The sequence below is a fragment of the Misgurnus anguillicaudatus genome, chromosome 23 (assembly GCF_027580225.2).
Source record: "Misgurnus anguillicaudatus chromosome 23, ASM2758022v2, whole genome shotgun sequence".
Lineage (NCBI taxonomy): Eukaryota > Metazoa > Chordata > Actinopteri > Cypriniformes > Cobitidae > Misgurnus > Misgurnus anguillicaudatus.
The window spans coordinates 18,914,260-18,937,486 of record NC_073359.2 but is presented as its reverse complement, the minus strand read 5'-3'; the positions used below and the strand labels follow the sequence as shown (position 1 = coordinate 18,937,486).

General features: G+C 41.7%; 1 protein-coding gene across 1 annotated transcript; it reads right to left on the bottom strand.

Moving 5' to 3' along the window:
• Window positions 1-1,241: 1,241 nt before the first annotated feature.
• Window positions 1,242-22,320, bottom strand: midn (midnolin). The gene is made up of 8 exons (XM_055216851.2): window positions 22,023-22,320; window positions 19,922-20,153; window positions 18,538-18,625; window positions 18,379-18,441; window positions 12,257-12,718; window positions 11,841-11,961; window positions 11,437-11,745; window positions 1,242-4,345 (listed from the first exon to the last, which is right to left on the bottom strand). Exons 1-8 carry the CDS (start codon window positions 22,096-22,098, stop codon window positions 4,083-4,085), a joined length of 1,614 nt encoding a protein of 537 aa, XP_055072826.2. The 5' UTR covers window positions 22,099-22,320; the 3' UTR covers window positions 1,242-4,082.
• Window positions 22,321-23,227: the final 907 nt, after the last annotated feature.

Sequence of the window (23,227 nt, the reverse complement as noted above, 5' to 3'; positions counted from 1 at the left end):
TAAGTGGAGTAATACATGTTTTGATTATTTATTCATTTACTGTCAGTATAATAGTTTTGTATTGCAGAATTGTGAAAACCCACACTTGACATGATAATGTAGGCTACGTTTTTATGCAACTGCAAGCTAAATGCAGAAGTTCCATTCTACTCGGATTTAGGATATTTTCCACTTCAACCCTTATGTTAATAAACACTAATGCTTATTTGCATGTTGATTAATTCAGAAATTATTTTTGGTTTTGAGTTGAGAAATATCCCAAATCCAAGTTGTCTGGCATTCAGCATTAAAGGGGAAATTTCACAAAACTCTTTTAAGATGTCAAACAAGTCTTTGGTGTCCCCATAGTACGTATGTGAAGTAAATAGCGCATAAATATTTATTATAGCATGTTAAAATTGCCACTTTGTATGTGTGAGCAAAAATGTGCAGTTTTTTGGTGTGACATTTTAAATGCAAATGAGTTGATCTCTGCACTAAATGGCAGTGTTGTGGTTGGATAGAGCATATTAAGGGGCGGTATTATCCCCTTTTGATATCACAAGGGAAGCCAAATTTCACTGACCTATTTTTTCCACAAGCGTGCAGAGAATGATTTACCAAAACTAAATTACTGGGTTGATTTTTTTTTTCACATTTTCTAGGTTGATAGAAGCAACGGGGACCCAATTATAGCACTTAAACATGAAAAAAGTCAGATTTTCATTACATGTCCACTTGGTTTTAGTAGAAAGACAGGACATAAACATAAAGCGTGGCAATACCCAAGCATAGACGTAGATAAAATGGCCTGTCATTTAATGTTGTTAGCATAACTGCATATTACTGTGATACATGCTACTATCATATACTAGCCAACATTTAAAAAAGTTAATCAAAGATATCTTTAAGACAAGAACAAGTATTGTTCAAAGATTTTATGAAAGGTTTTGATCCACTACAAATGTTGACTAGTGTAGTTTAAGTTTATACAATTCTTAACAAGTATAATTAATAAACTTTTTATTTATTTAGACTACATTAAATATATGTACTTTGTATATGTACTCTTAAATTGGTTCCATAGACTAAACTAATAGTTATTACATCACCAAAATATCTACTTTCTTTTACATTTCCATGTAGTCATATCAAGGTTTCATCTAAAAAAAAAAGTACAATAAGAGTTTTGTTCTGCGTTTCGTCTGAACACCCATATGCAGACTCAAATAGATAAAAATCACTCACACGTACACGAAAAATTCAGATTTTTTTCTTTCAATTTATTACCTAAAAAAAGAAAATGTCCTATCACAAGTCACACTGAAATGTATTGCTTAAGAAAAAAATATATTTAGATATTTTCCTTTTTTTAACGTGATTATTTCCATTATATTCCACAAAAACAAAGCAGGGCATAGCGACGCCATTATGCTTCCGCCCACTTTTAAAAAATGCACAAAGAAATACATAATTCACAGTTACCATTTTGGTTTCATAAATTAATACAGTCACACATGTGCTACACCGGTCTATAGCTAGAACATTGTAAATTGTTTTTTTTTCAACTCTTGTAATCAGTTTTCATTGGCTACAAGAAAGAACAGGCAACTTAAATGATGTGATTAGAACTCCAACAAACTATTGAAAATGCCCCCCTTCCCTCCCCCTTCAAATTCCCCCATCCTAAAACTCAGGTCGTCTCCTATGCTTTTTCAGTTTTCCTTTTTTTTAACCGCTTTACATACAGGTGAGGCACACACAGAGTATATTTCATACATATATAGAAATTAAATAACGATTTTTAGGGGGGAAGGGAGAAATCGTCCATTGAAAATCTTTATCGAAGGGAAGTGCATGTTGTCAACGTGTCCTTAAAGGACATCTCAAACTAAGAGTTAGGGCACTTTGTTGCTGTAGCACTGCAGTTGAAACTTTTTTCAATTAACGCAAATTTGTTGCTTTTCAGCTTCGTTGTAGGACAGCGGGGTTCAAGGGACGCAACAGATAAAGAACAAATAAAGGAACGTACTGATGGAACCTGAAGCCATTTTGTACGACCCTCAGCTTGTAACAATCGAACAAAATTCTACCAGAGCTCATTAAAAAACCTGCATAAATGGAAATAATTTGTTCAGTTTTTTTATACACATTGAAAGGGCAAATATTTAAGGCACTGAAGCCTTGACATAATAGAGCTCCACCTCCTAAACACAAAAAATTGCCCCCCCAATTAACAAATACACAGGACAAAAACAACATAAACATCCCTTTGTTGTCCACCACTGCGAGCGTTTCGATAATGAACGTTAAGGCCACTTGAACATAATTAAAAGGAAAAAACAAATGTTCCCCTTCAGGTAGGTAATCTCATTGCAAACTCAGTGAGTGCAATCTCGAACATTTTCACGTTTATGTCCAAATAGTCATTGGGGGCAAAAGTTGGTTGCCAACGTCCACATCAGTCCACGTTTGGACGCGCCGATGGTAGCGGGGCAGGGTTTGGGTGTTTGCTCTGTGTATCCTTGTACATTAGGAGTAGAAAGTGTTTCGTTGTTCCTTAGCGGAATGATCCACGTACAGAATTCCAGTCCTGTTTTGGTTTGCAACTGATATGTAACTTCACGTTTCTAATTAGAGATCCCAAAAGCTGGGGAAATGTCTATTTTTTTTCATTTATCACAATTTCATGCTTGTATATCTTTTCAGCACCAGTTTCTCAGTATTATTATTATTTTTTACAAAAAATGATCAATAATTCACACTTTTGCATGCAAAGAGAAGTCCCATGTAGCAGCAGAACCGTCTTTCTGTGGAACACCTGATTGAATATGTCAGTGCGTCTACGTACGAGGCACTATTAAGAATGAAAGGGGGGTGGGCTGGGGATACGTTGTGATCGTAGGCCTGTTCCATCTAATTTTTTGTTTAAGCAATGCACAAGAAGTAAAAAAACTTTAGATTTTAAATATATATTTTGGAGAACGTTTGTTCAATTAGTCTTGGTTGGTAACTGCAAGTAAATGCTGGTATTTGCATTGTTTTAGTCAAATGCATAAATGAAAAATTCCACTTTGGCAGAATGAGCCATTATAATGCACATTTGTAAACTTTTCCTCCGGCACCCCACCACTTTCCTATTATTATACACATTTAGGGTAACGGGAGAGATACAGTGTGTATTTGAATGATTATGTAAGCTTTTCTTTCATCAGATTCATTTCACAGCTTGACACGAGCCTCGCTGTGTGACTGTTGCTTTATGCTTGTTTGTTTCTTTATCTGGAGGTAAAAAAACAAAAAGTAGCTCTTTATATATAAAACTGACTTTACAAGCCTTGAATCTTATGTTCATTCATGTCTCGTTCCATGTTTTAGTTTCCTACCTTGAACCTCTGACTTTACACTGAGCTGTCGTTGAGAAAGCGTCTTAATCATTTTTAATATTTATATACTAAACATGCACTGTGCCATGTCCTTATGCGCTTATGTTCTAATATTGTCTATTTCAAATCACAGGTGTGTGCAAATGATAAAGATAAAAACCTGAATGCTTTGTGGGTAATGCTACATTGTTTCAGAAATCATCGTGATTCAAGAAAAACAGGACGTAAGAAAAACAACGAAGATAACCCCCTTCGAACGATCCTTGAACTATGAATGCCCATTTTGAACAAGAGGAGGAGCAGTATCTGTTTTTTTGTCCGTACATCATGCCTGTAGTTGGCCTACATGCATCTCCATCTATGTTCCTCCTGGGATAAAAAGAAAAACAAAAAAGAAAGGAAGAGAAAAATAAATCCCAACACCAATGATGTCTGCTATGCTCATTTGTTTACTTCTTGGACCTGAGTCCAAATGCTGTCTATTAGTCAGTCCAATCCGTATCCGAACGTCACAATTCGAAAATCAGTCCGTTCCAAGATCGTAGTCTATCAAGGAAGCCAGTTGAAACTTCCTTTGTGTCTATGTGGTCACAGGATACATAAGGAAAGCAGCCCATTAAACTTCCAAGGTGCTTCTCCTGGTACGGTCTTTGAAAATTTTGAAAACCAAATCCTATCTGCCAGTCGAGGGCTTCGATGTGGATGGTCTCTGCTTCTTCAGGCCATGATGAATTCGGATTTCATGTCAGCCTTGACGTCGGGCTTCCACACAGAGTCCTCAAAGTCAAGGTCCAGGGAGCCCTCGCTGGACATACTGCTGTTGCTGTTGCTCCGTCCGGCCTTGCGGTTGGGTAGCCAGTGGTACGGGGCGCGGGAGTCTCGGCGAGCCTTCCTGCGCAGACGCTTTTGCTGCATGAGAAGCTGCAGCCGTTCCACCTTGCAGCGTGTGGCCCGGTTCTCCGTCTGACGCAGTCGATCACCTAAGGAAACAGAAAGAGCAGAGTATAAGTACTACTATCACCAGGAATGACTATTAAGAAAATCAAGAGATTATATTTTCACAATGTTGACAAACATGAATAGGTTTTCAGGCTCACATAAGTTTGACGTCATCTAGCACACAAAAACTGATGACCTGTATTACATACAGAGTTTTGTCTCTGAAAGGCAAATATCCCTTGCAACAGGACACAACCCACAGTCGAGTAGCAAATAGCAAATAAAACCTATTTAAAAAAAACTTCCTGTTTCAATAGAAAACACGCCAACGCAAAGATTCTAAACAAAAAGTTGATTAAGCAAATTGAAAGGGTTTTCAAAAACATTTGTGCATCCAAAAACATATTTGGTGTAGAAAGGAATGACTCAGTGGTTTGGATCTTAAGTGCACATCCTGGTCGCTGTTATCTAAGGCTGGGCACTAAATATATAAACTCACATATGAATGGTGACACTAATGTTCTCAAAAAGGCAAGCTGTGATTACACCCACCCGAACTACCCCTCTTCTCGATTCTGCATTTCGGAAGAGAACATCCCGGTATGTGGCGACGAGTCCTCTCTGCTCCCTTATCGGAAACGTTTTGTTCAAAATGTCCTGGCAGGCGTGCCCTTGAGATACGCAAGAGAAGTGCTTTCTCACAAAGAAACCCACAAGCCTGGGAGGAGACCAACGCCTACGAGTGCATGCGCACATAAATTCCCAAGTGATACCATCTTGACTTTGTTGTTTCTTTTACAGGAAGCGAATACCTTCTAATCCAATTTCATCTTAGAAACGGTTTTACTGGCTGATGAAGACTAAAAAACGTGGGGTTTTATTTCCGCACTTACGGCACAAACCCTAAACCTTAAGTTTATAAATATGTTCGAGAGAATGGAAGAGAAAGAGAAACCACAATCTATTATCCAGCTCCATTAGGATCTATCCCCGAATTAAATAATGAAATAGCCAGCTAGAATGTCAATAATCCCAAGCATAGACTATCTTTCATCGGGTGTGCTCTGCCACACACACACACACGGCAGCAGTAGCTTTTAACATGGATCGATGGCAAATTAAAAAGACCTATTGATTAAACCTTAGCTCTAGCGCAGCAATCCATCTCCAGGCGAGGACACTGCTATTGGCTTTCAATAGAAAATGCAAGCGAATGGAAATTGTAGGCGAAGTGAGCCAGGCCTTTTTTCCCTCTTTCTTTTCCTGGCCTGAGCTCATTGAACCAGTAATCACCCCTCCAAACCCCCCCACAGTATTAAGACCCCAACCCCCACAAACGCTGCACCCCTCCCCATTGCCTCGGGAGAAAAAGACAGACAAGCTGTAGAGAAAGACAGAAAGAGAGAGAGAGAGAGAGAGAGAGAGAGAGAGAGACATGCTCTGGAATCCCACCTCGAGCAATTGCAAGGAAGCAAAACAGGAGGCCGGATGCATATTCTCACTCCCTAATCAATTTCCTCCACCTCACCATATCGAAATGAAATCAGATTTTTGTGTGGGTTCCATTTTCCCTTTATTCAATACCATTTGGCTGCCTACAGAAGGATTTGTGCTAAATATGTACATTTTATTTATTTGGATATTAAGAGGAAGACAGGCTGTTCAAACAAACACAGACCCAGATTCCTTTCTTCCCCAAACATTGGTTAGATAAATCAGATTTGTGGCCTGCATATGGTTAGAGAGGTTCTGGTCTTGTCAGACTTTGAATACTACAGACATTACTAGCACAAGATCCTACCAAGTGTTCACCTTTCTAAAATAAAGAGAGATAAATGAGTTCATGCTTTCTCCTTCATCTGCCCTTTGAAATCTCATGGCAACTTTAGGCCTCGTAAGTAGGGCAGCTTGTCAGCTTGTCAGCTTTTCTCAGTGCACCAGCTGGAGCTGGAGGAAAAAACTTACTTCGTGAAGCTGCTGTGCCCCATGGGACAGAGCTACAAAAATCAGAAAAAAAAGAGCTCATTAGCAGCACTGGGCACGGCATGCCACTGTTGAGGTATTGTAGGAACCTCACAATAGTCTCAAAGACGTTATGGCAGATCCTTGCTACAAAGCCAAGTTTTTGGGGGACTTTACTAGGTCTTTTTGTTCTTTGTGAGAATATATGGCGTCTGCCAATGTCCTTTCCCCCACATGGCCTGGGTTGCTCTAGAAGAATCCAAGGACACTATAAGTGACCCTGTCTGTGAAACCCAGATAAAGTAATTTTTGTGATGAGCCATTTTCAACAAAAATCATCATTGACCTGTGAAAACACAACCTTGATAACCTTGTGTAAGGCCGTGGCATTCAAGTGAAATCAAACCTTAATGCTACTAATAATTAGATTATGAAATGACCTCTGGTTTGGTATTGGGCACTGTGCAATAAAGATGTGAAAGTAATCTGCTTTCTAACATCCCCGCATCTTTACGAATACGGCTATCCAAAGGGAAGACTCAAGACTCTGTTTATAGGGTTAATATTTAGGTTGTAGCTGGCTGGCCTAAAGCTTTCCGACAGACCTGTCTGGGCTTGGAGTGCAGAGAAAGAAGGAGGTCAGAATGGCTGGGGTTGGGGGCTGGGATACAAAGACAAAGAGCACTTCTCTCAGTCTTCATCCCCTTATGCTTCCCCTCCCTAAGCTGAAGGTTTGGCACAAACAGGGGGCGGGTGAACAGAATTATTTCGCTACCGGCAACTGCAAGTGAACTGTGCATCACGGATGGGGCGAGCAAGAAAGTGAAGATAGCAAAAAGACCCTCCCCTTGCATTCATTCGTCCGACTTGAGCCTATATGCTAACGTTACATTGTCTGCATACACTGCAGTGTCCTCAGCATGCACTCGACATTTTCAGACCTGCAGCTCAAATTAGGGGGGTTAGGACACAAAAAAAGGCTTGTGACGAGCTGCTCGAGCCCCAGGGAGGAGGGGGGAGGAAAATACAAAACATACTCAGCCCCACCTCCTGCCGCGCAGCTGTTCGGCCCGTACACAAGATATACACCTGGCCTTCCTATCTGACCCCCACCCCCAACGCCCGCATCCACCCACGGCACTCCTCCTCCATGCAGCCCCTCAGAGGACGTCAAAAAAAGTGAAGCCGCCAAATGAGAACAAGCCACGGAGGATGGAAGAGATTACACCGAAAATCCCTCAGGAATCTAAAAAGTAGCAGCGTGCCGGCTGAACAATTCGTGAGGAATTTCTGAAGTAGCATGACTGGCTTGCTCATGCTTTTTGAAGGCAAGGGGTTGGTCTATAAGAATGTATTGATCCTTGCATGGAGGGAGCAGGATTCAGACCAAGCAGTGATGGCCACGTGAGATGAGAAATGGATGGGGAAGAGGGGGAGGGTTCAGAATGAGTAAAGAGAGAGCGATGGAGCTTTTTGAGAAAGGGATTTTTACACGATCAATGAGCCTGTTGGCCTGTCTGCAGGTATTAGGTCAGTTGAGCAGGGTTTCGGGTAAACATTAAGCCCAACCCGACGTGTCGGCCCACATTACAGCAATCCAGAAGACTTTGCAAGCTTCCCTTTTCCATTTATCCATTAAAGATCAAGCTTAATTAATGCTTGTCTTTGACTTATTTGTTTGTTTGCCTTGGTAAGTCCTGTGATCTTTTCGAGTCTGAATGCTGCAATCGTTCTGCATCAAGGAGAGATGTCTCTGTAGCTCGGTAGTAGTATGTCGAGTGTCAGACATCAAGTTTTGGCATCTATAACCGTTTATTAGTCTCTACTTCTCCACATCTGACACCATAAAGAAAGCAACAAAGATACCCCCTTTGAAGAAATGACATACCTTACCCCCTACAGTAAATAAAGCCTTAATAATGCTAATGTCCAGATGTACCGAGAATAGTAGGTGCTCTTGTGCTATAAGCCAGCTGCAGATAACTCCTGGAGAGCTCGGATGGTTGCCAATGCCGCCTCCGGGTATAGAGGAGCTCAGAGTGGGTGCACATCACAGGACAGCCATTGTGTTTAGCCATCTGCACCCCTAGCTGTTACTAAACCAGGGAAGCGGTCAAAGCCTGACATCTCCATTGCTTCTCAGATGGGGTGGCATCAATGACCCTGCAGGGTGCCTAGGTCTCCAATGACCGCAATTTGCATACTGGGAGCAATAAAAGGCATTGGATATGGCCTGCCATGGCCACGCCTGATGAGCAGCTATGGATAGTTGGCCTGGGGGAGGAGAGGGGTTCTTACATGCTTGTTGGCGATGAAGCTGGGGGGATGAATTATTAAACCCTGACTGAGTTGGGCAGGTCTGAGCACCATAGTGACACGGAATGAGCCTTAGGGCACCCGATCAAGCAGACAGGGATCCACGGAGACACAAAACTGTCTTTTTTGGGTTAGAAAGAGAACTTGGCAGTATTTAAGCAACAGGGAGTTTAGGACAAAGAGGGCTGAGATCTTGACATTTCACATCCCTGCAGTATACACACAGCAGCCGGGAGCGCTTGCTTTCGGTCGGATTAAATGAGCAAGGAATTTGAGCAGTCTTGTTCTCTCTCTCCCTTCTAAAAATACTGCTCCACCCAGGCTCTCTTCAACAGCCCAAACTAAACTAACCTGAGCTGACAGATAGTACAGAGTGAAGAAAGCATTTTTTCCATCTCCCTCTCGAAGACTTGTTTTGTCTTCATTTTTGTACTCTCTATTTTTTCCAACAGACAGACAAGACCAATTCTAACAGCCCTCACAAAGCATCAAGCCTGTAAGCTTTCATTTTTTTACTTATAATCTCTATTATACACAACAAAAGCATTTTTAGGCTACTTGCGCACACTAGGTCAAACAAAGAAGGTTATCTGCAGTGGGCAAGGGGGCTGGGAGACCCCGGGCGAGCACAGGAATTTGAGTCATGAATGGCCAACCCTTTTGGGGGCAGACCGCTCCCCAACACACGCACAGTGTTCCTTCATATATAACCCCCCCTAACCACCCCACAAACACTGACCACAGTCTTACAGTCCATGAAAGGCATGAGTCTACAAGAATCCAGGAACAGTATGCGTAGTTAAAACCAAATGTGGGTTATGAAGTTTGTTTGCTCTGTACAGTAAGAAATGCTGATGCACTTCTAAAAGTATGTGAAATTTCCAAAAGTGTTCTTTACCCATACAACACAGAGGCATTGCTCACATGTTTTTCCTATAGACTAAGCCGAAAAGACAGAATGCTGCATGAATGAAGGGTCTACTATAAACTAGACAAGCTGGATGCCAGTTGCTGAAGAATCACCTTTAAAGGGATTGTTCACTCAAAAATGAAATTTCTGTCATCATTTACATAACCAAACCAATCAGAAGTCCCACTGACTTCCATAGTAGGAAAAACGAATACTATGGAAGTCAAGGGGGCTTCTGATCAGTATGGTATAAAGAAATTTATACAGGTTTGTAACAACATGAGAGTGAGTAAATGATGATAGAATTAAAATATTTGGGTAAACTATCCTTTTAAAGAGCTCAAGACAACTCAACAACTGAAGCTATTAGGTTTAGTGTTGGTGTAAAGTTTTAATGATGATAACTATGTTAGCATTTACACCAATGGTCAATGATGTCACATTTATTCTAGGTTGGCACACCAAAGTTTTACATTTAAATGCGCAAAAAAAATTCAAAAGGGATTGTAATTGTCTGTCAATCATTTATTAGCGAAAAAACACACTCTTAAAGTGATCACAATGTTATATTCTCTTAAAATTAGTTTAAAAAATACTGAATAACCTAAACGTTATCCTCACTTGGTGTGAAAAATCCTTTAGAGTGGATTTCTGTTCTCTCACACGGTCTAAAAAATGCAATTTACTTTTGACAAGATGGTAAATTACCATGTTTTTCTATATCTCTATATTAAATCTTTTGTTGAACCACTTGCTGACTAGCAGTCCAGTTTCATTCAAAAAATAGCCACTGAACCCTGCCCTATTTCCTCTCTCACCCAAGAGGAAGCACCAATTAATCAGTGGGCAGTTGCTGGCCGGATACAAACGAAACTTTATGAATGGACCCTTGGTATTTTCCTCCACCTCCTCCTGCTGACTTTCAAACACAATGAGTGTTCTCGTCGAGCTTATAATTCTCGTGTAAATTTCTATTTAAAGGCTGCAAAGAAACCAAACATCCATTGACCAGGCCAGGCCAATAGGACTGCCATAAAGCATTGGAATAGGAAAGTCGGACCAGTATGATGTACCATGAACAAAGACCTAAACAGGGCTGAAGACGCAGATAGGTGGTGGAGGGGCTGAATAGGCTGTATGCACAACCTCAAAAAATGTGAAAGATTCCCTATGCCGACATGGAACGGACCGACCGAAGTTATTCCACCCCGGCAGCAGATGATATGTTTTCATATTCTGCGGTGTTAGCCTGGTATGCTTTTAATCTAGTCTAGATTGATAACAGCCCTGTGCTTTGAACAGCGCTAGGATAATATTTCTTCATTATCTTTCTACTCTCCAACAGCAGTGTTTCATGATAGAGCAGTTCAATTTCCTCCACAGCGCTGAAGCGAGCTGCCCCAGATAATCAGTTTTTACCAGACAGCGCGGGGTACCTGCCACACGTCTGCAAGTCCTATCTTTCCTTGCTATCTCTCTCGCTCTGGCTCTCTGCCTCCTTCCTCTTGGTAACAGAGTAGTCCACCCCCATTCTTTGCTTCACAGAGGAAAGCGGACACCGTCAGCATATAGACAAAGCCAGACATGCTGTGGCAGCTGAAGCATGACTGCTGAGGCCTAACAGAACAAGACTACTGGGGGAAGGTAGTGGATCCAAAGTTTCTTCCCGACTCAAGCCCTTCGACATTGTTACTCTTCCATATCTTTCAGTGGCTGTACCTTTTGAACTATTGTAAAGCCTTCGAGGCAAGCTCTTGAATCTTAAAACTTTCTGCTAAAGCAAACCTTGGAGCTGCAGTGCATTCAAGCTAAACATTTTCTCAGTGTGTTGCTAGCACATATGAGCTATGGGAACACCAACTTCATTCCTGCCCATCTTCACTAAACTTTGGTAAAGCAGTGATTAATCCACAAGATATTCAGTTAATGGCAAATAAAACTCACCAGAAGGCTTGCACATGCGAAACGGGCTCTGGCACTGTACCAGCGGGTGGAGGGTCGGCTGGGGCTCAGGGGTTGGCATCGTGGTGGGCAGGCCAGATAGAACAGGGGTGTGAGGGGGTGAAGGAGGTGGCGAGGGTGCTGGGGAGCTCGGGGTGCTGCACTGAGCCTGGTAACGGAGCTGTGTAAGCGATGGTGGCATGCCCTGGTAGTGCCGGGTGGCATTCAGGAGGTCATTTAAGATTTGTAGGATGGTGCCGATGTCCCGCCGAGGACGTCCGGTGCTGTCCTGGCAGTTGGGATGCAAAGTGCCTTAGGAAAAGAGAACCAATACAGAAGTTAGAAATAAGGCAATATGCTTGTTATGCTAAGCCAATTCACAAATATAAATGAAGAGTACAACATACCTGAAAATGTGCCAGAAAACACTCCTGGTGCGTGGTTGACGAAACTTTCAATAATAGCACCTGGTTTGCGGGATCGCGAGGGAGTGTTACAGTTGCTGGACGTCTTTGCGGAGCAGTTAGCCTGTGTCAGACATAGATAGGACAGTGGTCAACCACTAGTATGGTTTGTACATCATACCCAAGGATTGTCTGTGTGTGTGTGTGTGTGTGTGTGTGTGTGTGTGTGTGTGTGTGTGTGTGTGTGTGTGTGTGTGTGTGTGTGTGTGCTTGTCTGGCTAAGCCATTGGTTCTGAACTTCAATTTCATTTATAGCAATACATTGTATTTGTGCAAAATGTTATTTATTTATTTAGAAAAATGCTGTTTTTTGTATACAAAGAATTACTGGATTGGTTAGATGTAAAATGAAGACTTACCTCTGGACAAGAAGCTGTTGGGCTGGGACTGCTCGGAGAGGTGGGACAGGCTGAAGATGGCTGCTGGGAGTGAAGAAAGCTGCTGGGAAGCGGTGAGGGGTGAGGCGGAGGGCTGCAGTGCCCTGAAGCAGAGGTGGGATACATGGGAGGAACTGACGGGATAGAGGGGGATGGTGGAACTGGGAAGGCCACTGGGTTGGATGGGAGTGTTGTGTTGGGGTGATGCGGGTGTGGATGATGGTGGGGGTTATGTGAAACCCTTGCAGTCCCAGAGGCAGAGCCAGAGGCTCCATGCGAGTGTCCCGTTGTGCTGTCCGAATTTCCGCGCGATACGAGATGCCGATGCTGTAACTGCGGGCCACCCGAGTGCTGTGCTGCCAACTGCAGTTGGACAAACATCATATGATCGCCTACTCGCAGAGCCAGGGTTAAAGGAGACCGGCCAGACAGGAAGTCACTGACCTGTGGGCAGGAAAATGAGAGGGGGTGGCTTTAGTAATACTCTTGCAGTGGACAGGAATTTGACAACATGATGGAATAAGTGAAGCACTGTTTATGTCTATTTATGAATAAGCAGAAGTATACAAAAGACACACACACACACACACACACAAAAACACTCTCCCGTTCTTGAACTTAGCATTCAGCACACCCACTAAGCACTTCTGCCTGGCCTCGAGCCTGAAAAATCAGCCATAGAAACAGGATGCAGACCCACTCTCTGTACACTCGCATAATAGCTAATTGTTGGAAAGGATGGACCGGAAAGAACCATTTTTGGAGTGCCGAGAATGGAAAGTCAAGCCAAGTTCTGGGGATTTCTGCCACTTGGAAAACAAGGGAAGAGTGCTTTGCGTGACATGGCTCTCCAAACACTGGAAACAACTTCCCTCTTGTTCGATCTTAACACTCAGGCTTGCTTTGTTGCATCTGCTATATTATGCTTTTTTTAAGCTGCCCCTGTTTTTAAGTGCTAAAAACCATAAGACAAACCACAGATGGTTCTGTAACTATCTAAAGCTTTTAAATCACTCAAAGTCACAATCAACCTAATGTACTAGAAGATACGAGAAGAATAAAGGAGGCCATGAAGATTTCCCCAGCAAATCCATTCAGCATCCAAAGTGTGCTTGTGCTGGCTGACCTGTTGTTAACCTTTTAAATCATGTGGGTCTACCCTACATCGTTTTTCCTCTCTCTCGCTCAGCTCTTTTGCTGATCTGTTTTTCCATCGAGCGACCACTCTAGCAGCACAGTGACCTTTACCGCTCTGTGAACTTCATTGACAGACCAAGAGCCAGATATAGACCTTACTTAATTTTTTTTCAGATTTCTTGATTTTCAAGTATGATTATGAAATAACACAATATAATTCACCAAAGTACCATTTCTGAATGAACGGCAAACCCTAAGTGACAATTTTCAAGTCTAAGGCAGATCTCATTCCTGATTGGCTGACCAGGGCTCTGTAAGTGGGACAATGAACATCCGAGCACTAATAATTTAAACATGTAATCCGTTCCATATACTTGGGCCTGTGAATTGTCAAGTAAAGAGTGCCAGACCCCACATTAGCCTTGCAGATTGGTCATCGTCGAGCCAGAGCATTAAACTGACTCACTCCAAGCCCAGATTTATCCCACATAATGAGAGTGTGCACGAACCCCCACAAACCAGTAAAAGTGTTGGAGAAATGAGGACGTGGTGTGCGAGGACATTTCCCAGCCGTCAGTTCGAGTCATAAAAGCCAACATAATTGATGAAAATGAAATTAAAAAATATTTGCATGAGTACATTACAATTATTAAAATAAATTTAATTTAATTGTTTTTTCCTGATTATATAAAATGCATGGTATTTGGTTTTTATATAAAACACTATTTTAAACCTTTACAACCTCTTTTTTTACACAAAAGATAGCGAGAACACAAGACAGCATTGAGAAATATAACAGTAAACATATTTAAATTATATCAGTTAACTTTGTAAACCATCAAGTACTAAAACTAGGGATGCACCGATACCAAATTTCTGTTTGGATGCCAATATTTGATTACTTAGAATGACATTTACTGATAACGATTGATACCTTAAGACCTTCTGATGCATTTTTCTGTCCCTTTTGATTTACAGGATATTATATGCGGCTGTTATTAAACAATCAGACAATGTCCGATAGTGCGAAAAAATGCATTTAACTACAGATACTGCCTTATAGGCTGGTACAGCGGTGCATCCCTAAATAAAACTAAATATGCAAAATTAAAGCAGTGTGTAGTGCAGTCTTCTTTGGCACAGTATCTGCTGGTGACCAAAAAAGGTGTGCTCAAATACTGTACGTTATACAAAGCTTCTGTCGTGTTCAAGTGTCCTTGATGTAAATAAATGGCTCCAAAATATTAAGAGACCATTATGGAGATCCATTTGCTGTTTAAGGAAGAACACCCATATTTAGTTACCCTCTTTCAATCAAAGAAATGTTGAAAGTAGTGGTGCCAGTAATTTCAGACGACAGCTAGATCTGCTGTGGGTCCTATAGAAACTGTGTGCAGACTCTTAAGTGTCAACATGTAGAACCCAAAATGAGTCAGACACTTAAAAGCGACCACAATTACTCATTGCAAATGCTTCTTTGTTCTAAGGGCCACTAGCTTTAGCGAAACTGATCTTCTTACTTTTGACCCTTAAAGCATGGACCCACCCTTTTATCTTTCATTATATAAAAAATAACAACGCCAAATAACGCAACAAGTTCCTATGTATGTAAAATAACTGCGTGCTTATGGGCAAGCCAACACGGCCTTTATACTTCGTCCATTTTGATTTGTTGGGGAGGCATGTTGCTCTGCAGTGGGCTGCGGTTGCTATGCAGTGAGGAACGGGTGAAGGAGAAAGAAAACGTGATAAGGGGAGACGGGGAGGAGGGTCGGAGGAGAAAGAGGTTGGGGGAGGTGGGGTGTTAGGATGCCAGTAGATGCTGATGAAATATTCAGCGAGAATACGCCTTTGGCTCCTTCCTCTCCCAACTCTATAGCTGACAGTTTTATTTATTGGGGTTTCAGCGGTTCAAGGAACTCATTTGCAGGAGATGTGAACGCTGACGTTCAACCACGGCCTGAAGCCTCACTCATCTTCGAAGGGGTCAAATCAAAAAACTGGCTTTTTGCTATACCACGCATGACTGAAAGGCGACTGGTCACCTATCAAAGGCCTTGGCGAACATGAACCAGCTTATTAACCCTCGCCATCGACCAGCGCGTTTTGATCGTGCCGGGGGGCCGTCGATACTGTCCTACAAGAGACATGTAGGGTGTGGATGCAATAACAAGGCCTTTTAAAATAATCAATGGCTTGCATCTTTATCCGAACGCTAAAGAGAAGGCGATCTTCAGAAATCCCGCTCGGGGGGGTTTGACCTTCTCAAGGTCTACGTGAGACATGGATGTGAAGGATTCGGTGGGTAAAGGTCGAATTCGATTTGTCAAAAAATACTACATGTAAGTTCAAAGTTGTATCTGAATCTTTTCTACGGTTCCTCATTCTCTGAGATCTTGGTAACCAGCAAAAGATCTGAACTGTGAAGCGCGACACCTTTTTTCCTCAGATGACTGAACAGATTAGTCTGGGTAGGCGAAAGACTGAGTCAAAACAAACGTGTCACGCTTGCAGCCAGCATGATTGAAAATATCTACAATCATGGGGTTTTAAATAATGACCTAAAAAAAGCTTTATGGAAGAAAGCTTTAAATATCACAGAACAAAAGAAGGGTAAATATGCAAAGAACAAAGCTAAAAAAAGAAACAGCCCAGTACAGATGACTGTTCGGCCCTCATTAAGAAAAGCAAGTGGCTTGGTTATTGGCTAATGAGAACTTCCTCACAGCCCCCCACCCCTTTTTATTTTCAGTTCAGTCACGAAACCAGGCACTTCAATCACAAAGGCGGGTGGGAAACAGGAACAGTCACGAATCTCTGATTGCCTGTGATAACTTCGCTCTGTGTAAACATGCATATGCACGGCTCTTATCGCCGATCGGGTGAATGCAAACGAATTTCTCCTCCCATGTGCCAGCTGTTCACACAGCGACACCCACTTTTTCATTTCAAATATTTACCCAAAAAAAAGTATGAATGCGACATCACCATCCTTTTGATCCACGAAACGACACACGATCTTACCGCTTTTATTTTTATGTACCAGGTTTCTGACTCATCACTGTCCTTCCTGGTAATCGCATCAGAGAACCTCGCTGTGGTCATCTCTCGCCTCAACCTCACTGACAGATTTCAATTTTTCCACCCCTCAATCCCTCCGGGAGGGGGGCTGGGTGGGCGTAAATGACGAAAGGGGTAACTTAAAGGTCTCGCCCTAAATTGTTGGATCCTATTATTCGCATCTGTCCATTTTCAGACACAATGACAGGCACCCGGGCCCATTGTAAAAGCGGGTAGGTGGGTGTCTGGAGGGTGGAGAGTTATGACAGGATCACATCTCTAGTGTGTGGCGCTGAGACTGACTGACTTGCTTGTGGAAACAAACTGCTTTGTTACACCCCGGGGACAGAGCGAGCGATCTACCTGTCTTGAGAGGCGGATAAGCAAGGAAACTGGTAATTAACAAACTCGGTTGCCAAATAAATGAGACACTAGTCATTATTTCTAATAACTGGCTTATTTTAAGCTGATCTATCAACAAAAGTGCAAAAAAATTGGCTTTTTTTCCTCAACTAACAAAACTTCCATTTGACAGAGGATGTATGGAACCACTCCTTGCTAATTCTTCTTCCTCTTTTACGACAGAAAGGGTAAAACTGGAGACTATGGAGAGACATGGGAAACCACAACAGCTTTAAATTATAGACCAGAGAAAGCTGTTAGTCTGAAGTAACAAGGGGAAAAAAACCATTCCAATAATTGCCAGCCTTTCCTTTCCATAAAGCACTCGGCCTGGTCACAAGGAAGTCTGAGACGGATCTTTCCCTGGAAGCCATTCAAGAGCTCCACTGCTACATATGGTGTATCTATCCATCTTCTCTCAGACAACCTTATCTCATCCCTTTGTTCAAACCACATGACTGTCGAGCACAGTTTGAATACAGTAGCGGTGCACGAACACCCGTTTAAAAGGCATATCGGTGCACAATTGTGTTGACTAATTTTAACTCTGAAAGAGGAATGTGTCTCATATTGACAGCGTTACTGACTCAGTTGGTGTCTGCGAGTGTGAAGCTACAAAAAAAGATGACTAAAACCGATCCAAAATCATGTCTGAAATAGAGCCCTTTCATAATAGACCAGATGACACAGTTAGCTGCCTACAAATAGTGCATTAGATCAGAAAAAAGTGCAGTTAGCATTTGCGTGGCCCTGCAAAAGGTTCAATGATGGGAAACGCCATAAATGCTTTTCTATAGAAACAGAAGACACTGCATCTGCCTAGAGAGGATGCGTTCAATGATAAGAGCGGTGCACCCCCTCCCTAAAAACACACACAACTGTCTTCTGCCGTCATTGAAGATCTGCTCCTTCCTGTGTAACGCGGGTACGCATGCACACCCACGTTCGCACACAATAACCCAGGATTTCCCAAAATATCGTTAGCGGAAGCATGTGGCTGCAATTCTTGGCAAAGGCATGACAATGCCAACATCCAGTGATATAAGCAAGTAAACTCTGTGCCCTTTTGATACCAAAATCAGGAGGTTTGTAACGATAAGATCTATTAGCAGTCAATGAAACTACAAACTAGAATGCGACAGTCGCTTATCTGTTCGTGTGACGCATAAAATAGCAAATTTTTGATGCTACTACTGTAGGTGGGGCTCGCCTCACAGATGTTGCCAGGAAACTGGAAGATGTTTCTTAAAATATGCGTGGTAAGTGTTCGGAGGTCTTAAAGTTAAAAGCTTAGAAGGGCATCATCTGTATCCCATTACCCTATGTGTCAGTGCAACATCTTGCCAAGTAGAGAGTTCAAAAACATACAAATGGTCCTTTAAGAGCCAGCTGGATATTCGTCGCTGCCCGGGCAATTAGGTTAAGTGTACGCACAACTGTCCGATGTAATAGGCTACTGTAATTCAAACATCTACTGGAATGACCTTATTAGAATGAAATCTTACCTGCGTTTCGGTCAGGCTCTCCAACGCCTGCATTACGGACTGCTCGGGTCTTGACGCTTGAGACTGTGGAAAGAGATATATGGCCGGGTAAGCTTCTCATGCAATCTCATATGGCATTGAGTTAAATGTAGCCATGTATCGGCCATACAGTGCCTTTACCATTAGGCCGGCTTCGACTGTTGGAACCAGTGTTAGTTTGCTCCCATCCGTTATACCAAAATCTTGAAGTTTTCCTGAACTCAGGCGTCTGTGGAGAAGAAAGACACAGATGTTAGACGTCAACATTCATATGCGTAGTTTATGGTTGCGTTATTGTACATAGTTTAATAATTGCATGATTAAATAACACGTTTATAGTGATATGACTTTTTGAGATAAGATAAGATATAGATGAGCATGTTTTTCAAAACTACTCAGAACAAAGCTGTCACGGGGCAGTGCCCTTTAATAAGGGCCCTCATTTAGGTACAGATATGTATACATTTGATAACTTTGAAGTATATGCACTCTTTCCAGCGACAGCGTCTGTTCCTTTTAAATGAGAGTGTTAATCTGTATCGCAACAAAGAGTGCCCATATAAAAGCAAACATCTTTGATAATACAGAAAAGTGCACGTATAAATCCGCTTAAGAAACGCCCTATAAATCCGTCCGTTGACAATACACAACCCAAGTTTATTTTTAACCCACAAATCCCTAAAATAATCTGTCCTGCCGGCATAATCGTGTACACATGTGCTCGGGCTAAATGTCACCACCTCCTGCCGAACAAAGGGACTGAGCCATTGGCCTGAAGGCTGCTAAACCAAACAGAGAGATTAGGCGACTCTCTTAGTTTTTCAAAGGGATGATGTAATTTGGTGGTGATTATTTGCGAGGGCTTTTCAATCGGCTTGATTCAAAGCACAAACAATGCAACTGTTAGGGTCATTTGCAAGTGACAAAGGGCCGCTCTCTCTCACCTCCCAGCACCACCACCCATGTGTAATTGTTAGGCAATGTTTAAACTGCACCGAAACTAACATCGCCCCTTTATCTTTAACATTCAGTTAAAGAATATTCTAACACACCGGCGTGAGTCCCACCAGGATTGCTTATCTAGTTTACTAATGCCTTGCATTATCTAATCCAGCAAAGCAACCGGTGATTAGGAAATACTATTCATATGTACCTCAAGGCCTTTAAACATATATGCCAAGATACAATGCACTCGTGCATAGGTTGCATGCACCTAGTCTTAAATTTAAACCTATGCACATGGCCCATATGAACTGTTTTCCACAGCACATTATCAACAGCAGATATCTCTGTTTAAAATAGGCCTGCCAGAGCTATAAATATCTTGGTTGGAGATATGAAACGTGGACTAACATGCACTAGCATAACCAGAGCGCATTTACATTCATGCATTTGGCAGAAGCGTGAGTTTGAGTGCATTCAATCTATATACATTAGATCAGCATGCGCGCTCCCTGGTAATCGAACCCGGAGCTTTGCGTTGCAAACCAATTGAGCTGCTTAGCGATCAGTAACGCATACTCACGTTTCTTTGTGCAGCAGAGCGAGTCTTTCTTTGGGTACTTTGAGTCTTTGAGAAAGTCGTCGCTTTAGCCCCTCCACGGTCTCTTCTACGGGAAGAGAGAGCTCGAAGCGCGTGCCGGTGGTGGACTGGATGTACAAATTCATGGGAGGCTCGCCGGTGACGCTCTCACAGGACGGCGCGGCTCCGCGACTGCTGCAGCTCCGGGCGGTCGGGTGCGGGTCCATTCGATAGCCTGCGTTATAGAGGAGAGGAGTCGATGATACGGGCGGATCTCTTATCGGTGTCCTGTTTTTTTATTTATTAGGAAAGTATTTCCAGATGGCGGTGGTGCGATGATTATTCCCGTTTTTGATGCGTAACGATCCTTTAATTTAAATACACACTGGCTCTTCTGGTAGTATTTAATTCTATGCTATGGACCGGACGCGTTAAATGGCTGGTTTTCCGACCAAATACATTGTCTGTAAACTGTATTTCCTTGTCGTTAATGGTGCTGGCGAGCGATCGGGCAACCGTACTGCGGAAACGTCCGATTTTACGACGTTTTTCAGAGCGCGCTCCTCATCGCGAAGAGAAACTCGCGCATAATAATGACCGTTGTTTCGCCGTATCTCGCTTCCACAAGCGCTATGATTACACCCACAATAGCTCCGCCGCTCCGCCCAATCAGAGGAGGCGCAAGCGATGACGTCCGCGTGTGTAGCCAACGAGAGAGCGGCATGATCACCCACGTGGAGCAGAAACCCAACCCCCTTTCTCATCCCCCACATCCCGTTCCTCATTCAGGACGAATCCAGGCTGAGTGGGCGAGGTTTAAAGCGGCTCAGAAACACTGGAGATCCAGCCCACTCGTACCAATACCGCACCATTCATGAGGTAAACTGTCAAAGTAACACAAGTCGCCCAAAAATAACCTTGAATGTTTAAAATGACAACATTCGGTTGGCCCGTTTCCAAAATGCACCAAATATGCTACTCTACATCGCGCATATTACACATGTACAGATAATATACATGTAGGTATGTATATTTCTTGCATACATTAATGTACGAAAAACAGATTTTTAGGTCATGCACACGCACGCACACACATCTCCTAGAAATCTATTTTTTATACATTGACGTATGCAAATATCAATAACAGCAACCCACACAGAAATCTGATATATAGGCATATCGCCATATATGAACTGATGTGTTTAACATATGTCCGTATATCAGATTTCTTTACGGGAATAAACATTTTATACGCATTTACTAGGAGCATGTGTAATATGTATGCGCGTGTAAGTTACCTTACGTTTGAAAGCATCTGCTACGGTTATCATTATCACTATGCAAATAGCCCACCGTAAAAGATAATATGCTCTTAAGGAAACGTCGCGTCCCAGCCGTACAGTATAATAAGCATCGCTCGGGGCGATACACAAATTGACGCTTACGTCACTCACTATCACGATCTCGTGCCAAATGTTCAGAACGCTACAGCTTGCAACCGTCTGCACTGTAAACCAGCTACGTACTTTATCTCTATACCGAAACTAAAAAATACAGATAACATTTGACATAGGGCCTACAAGATGTTGCAAAAATTTGCGAAATGCACCATGATACAAACGCTAACTGTGTTTTATATCTTTGTAAAATGTAATGAGTTCATGGTGACCAATGAAATACTCGAGCGCCTACCAGCGGTGAAAAGACGGTATAGGTCACACCAAATTTGGAAATCATAAGTATGAAGTACATAGTAACACTTATAGCAGATTTATAAGTATACTTTGTGTGGCGTGATAAATAGCAAAGAGGCTTTAGGAACTAGATGGTTTTCCAAAGTAAGTTACTTAAAACAGTTCAAAATAATTTAAAAAGTCAGACAAGGTACATACAAAGTATAAGAAATTAAAGTAAAATCGGTGCAATGCATTGCGTTTACACTAAAACAGCATTTTCTAATTTAAATTAAATTATTAACACTTAAAGTAATGCCATGCCATTGTAAACAACAGATGTACAAATAATTTGTTTATATAATTTAATGAATAACAAACTAGCTACGCTAGCTGCGTTCTCAAAATATAAGAGTGACATCCAAACTTACCAATTATTGTGGCGAAAACCTCAAAGTTTCGCGACAACGTTTCCGAATCCTCCACAAAGTTTCCTAGTTTTGGCATGTATAGTGTGAATTATATATATACTTTCTATTTTTCCACAAAGAAGGTCCAAAATGTCCACAAAGTCAGTTGGTGTGTTTGCACTGACTGATTTTGCCCATTTGCCGTGTTAAATGAATCAGCGGTCCTTATGCCGGTTTAAATCCCACGACTACTCAACTCCGCTTCTCCTGCTGTCCGAAACTAAACGCGTGTGATATAGCGTTCATGCGTCGCAGTTCACGTATACCTCTTTACAAAGCTCGTCACAGGATGGGCGGAGTCTGCGGTTCTTGCGATGTCAGCATGTGATTTAAGGTAGAGACAAAGACACTATTGCTTTTAACGTTTAGTTTTGGCTTTATTTTAACTATGCACCAGGGCTTCACGTGATCGTTTGATTTCCTCACGGGTAATGTTGAGAAATAAAAATGCGCGCGTGTACTTTATTCTGTTTGGTTGAACAAATAATTGACGTAGTACCTCTAACGAAAAGCTACCTTAAAAGAAAGCCGTCGATGTAGAAGGGGCGTAACCGTACGCTGACGACATTAGGAGGTAACTGGGCAACCAGTCCAGGAAAACACATACCTTGGATACGAGAGAAGTCTACGGTAAACAACAACTTACGTGGAATTTCATTGTCAGGAAGTCTGTCAGTGAAAATATTAAATATGAAAAGTAGTTACAATGATTACAGCAAGCTCGTATTTAATTACAGAAATGGCATTCACGATGTATGTGATTGTTTAAACAAAAGGCAAATTAATAAGCATCTTGTGAAAGGCATAACAAAGACATAACTAATATTCTGCTTATATAAATTAAATAAATATTATAATATTATTAACTATATAAATATTTGTTATAAAAATTATATATATATATATATATATATATATATATATATATATATATATATATATATATATATATATATATATATATATATATATATATATATATAATTTTTAATAATTAATAATATTACATAGTAGGGTAATTATTAATTGTATAATACATATAATTATATAAAATATACATTTAAGTCAATTTCTGAGTGCGTGCGCGCATATATGTGTGTGTATACAGGTAGAGAGAGATAGGTAGACAGCTGGTAATTTTCAATTTACTGCAACCCCTTAAAACA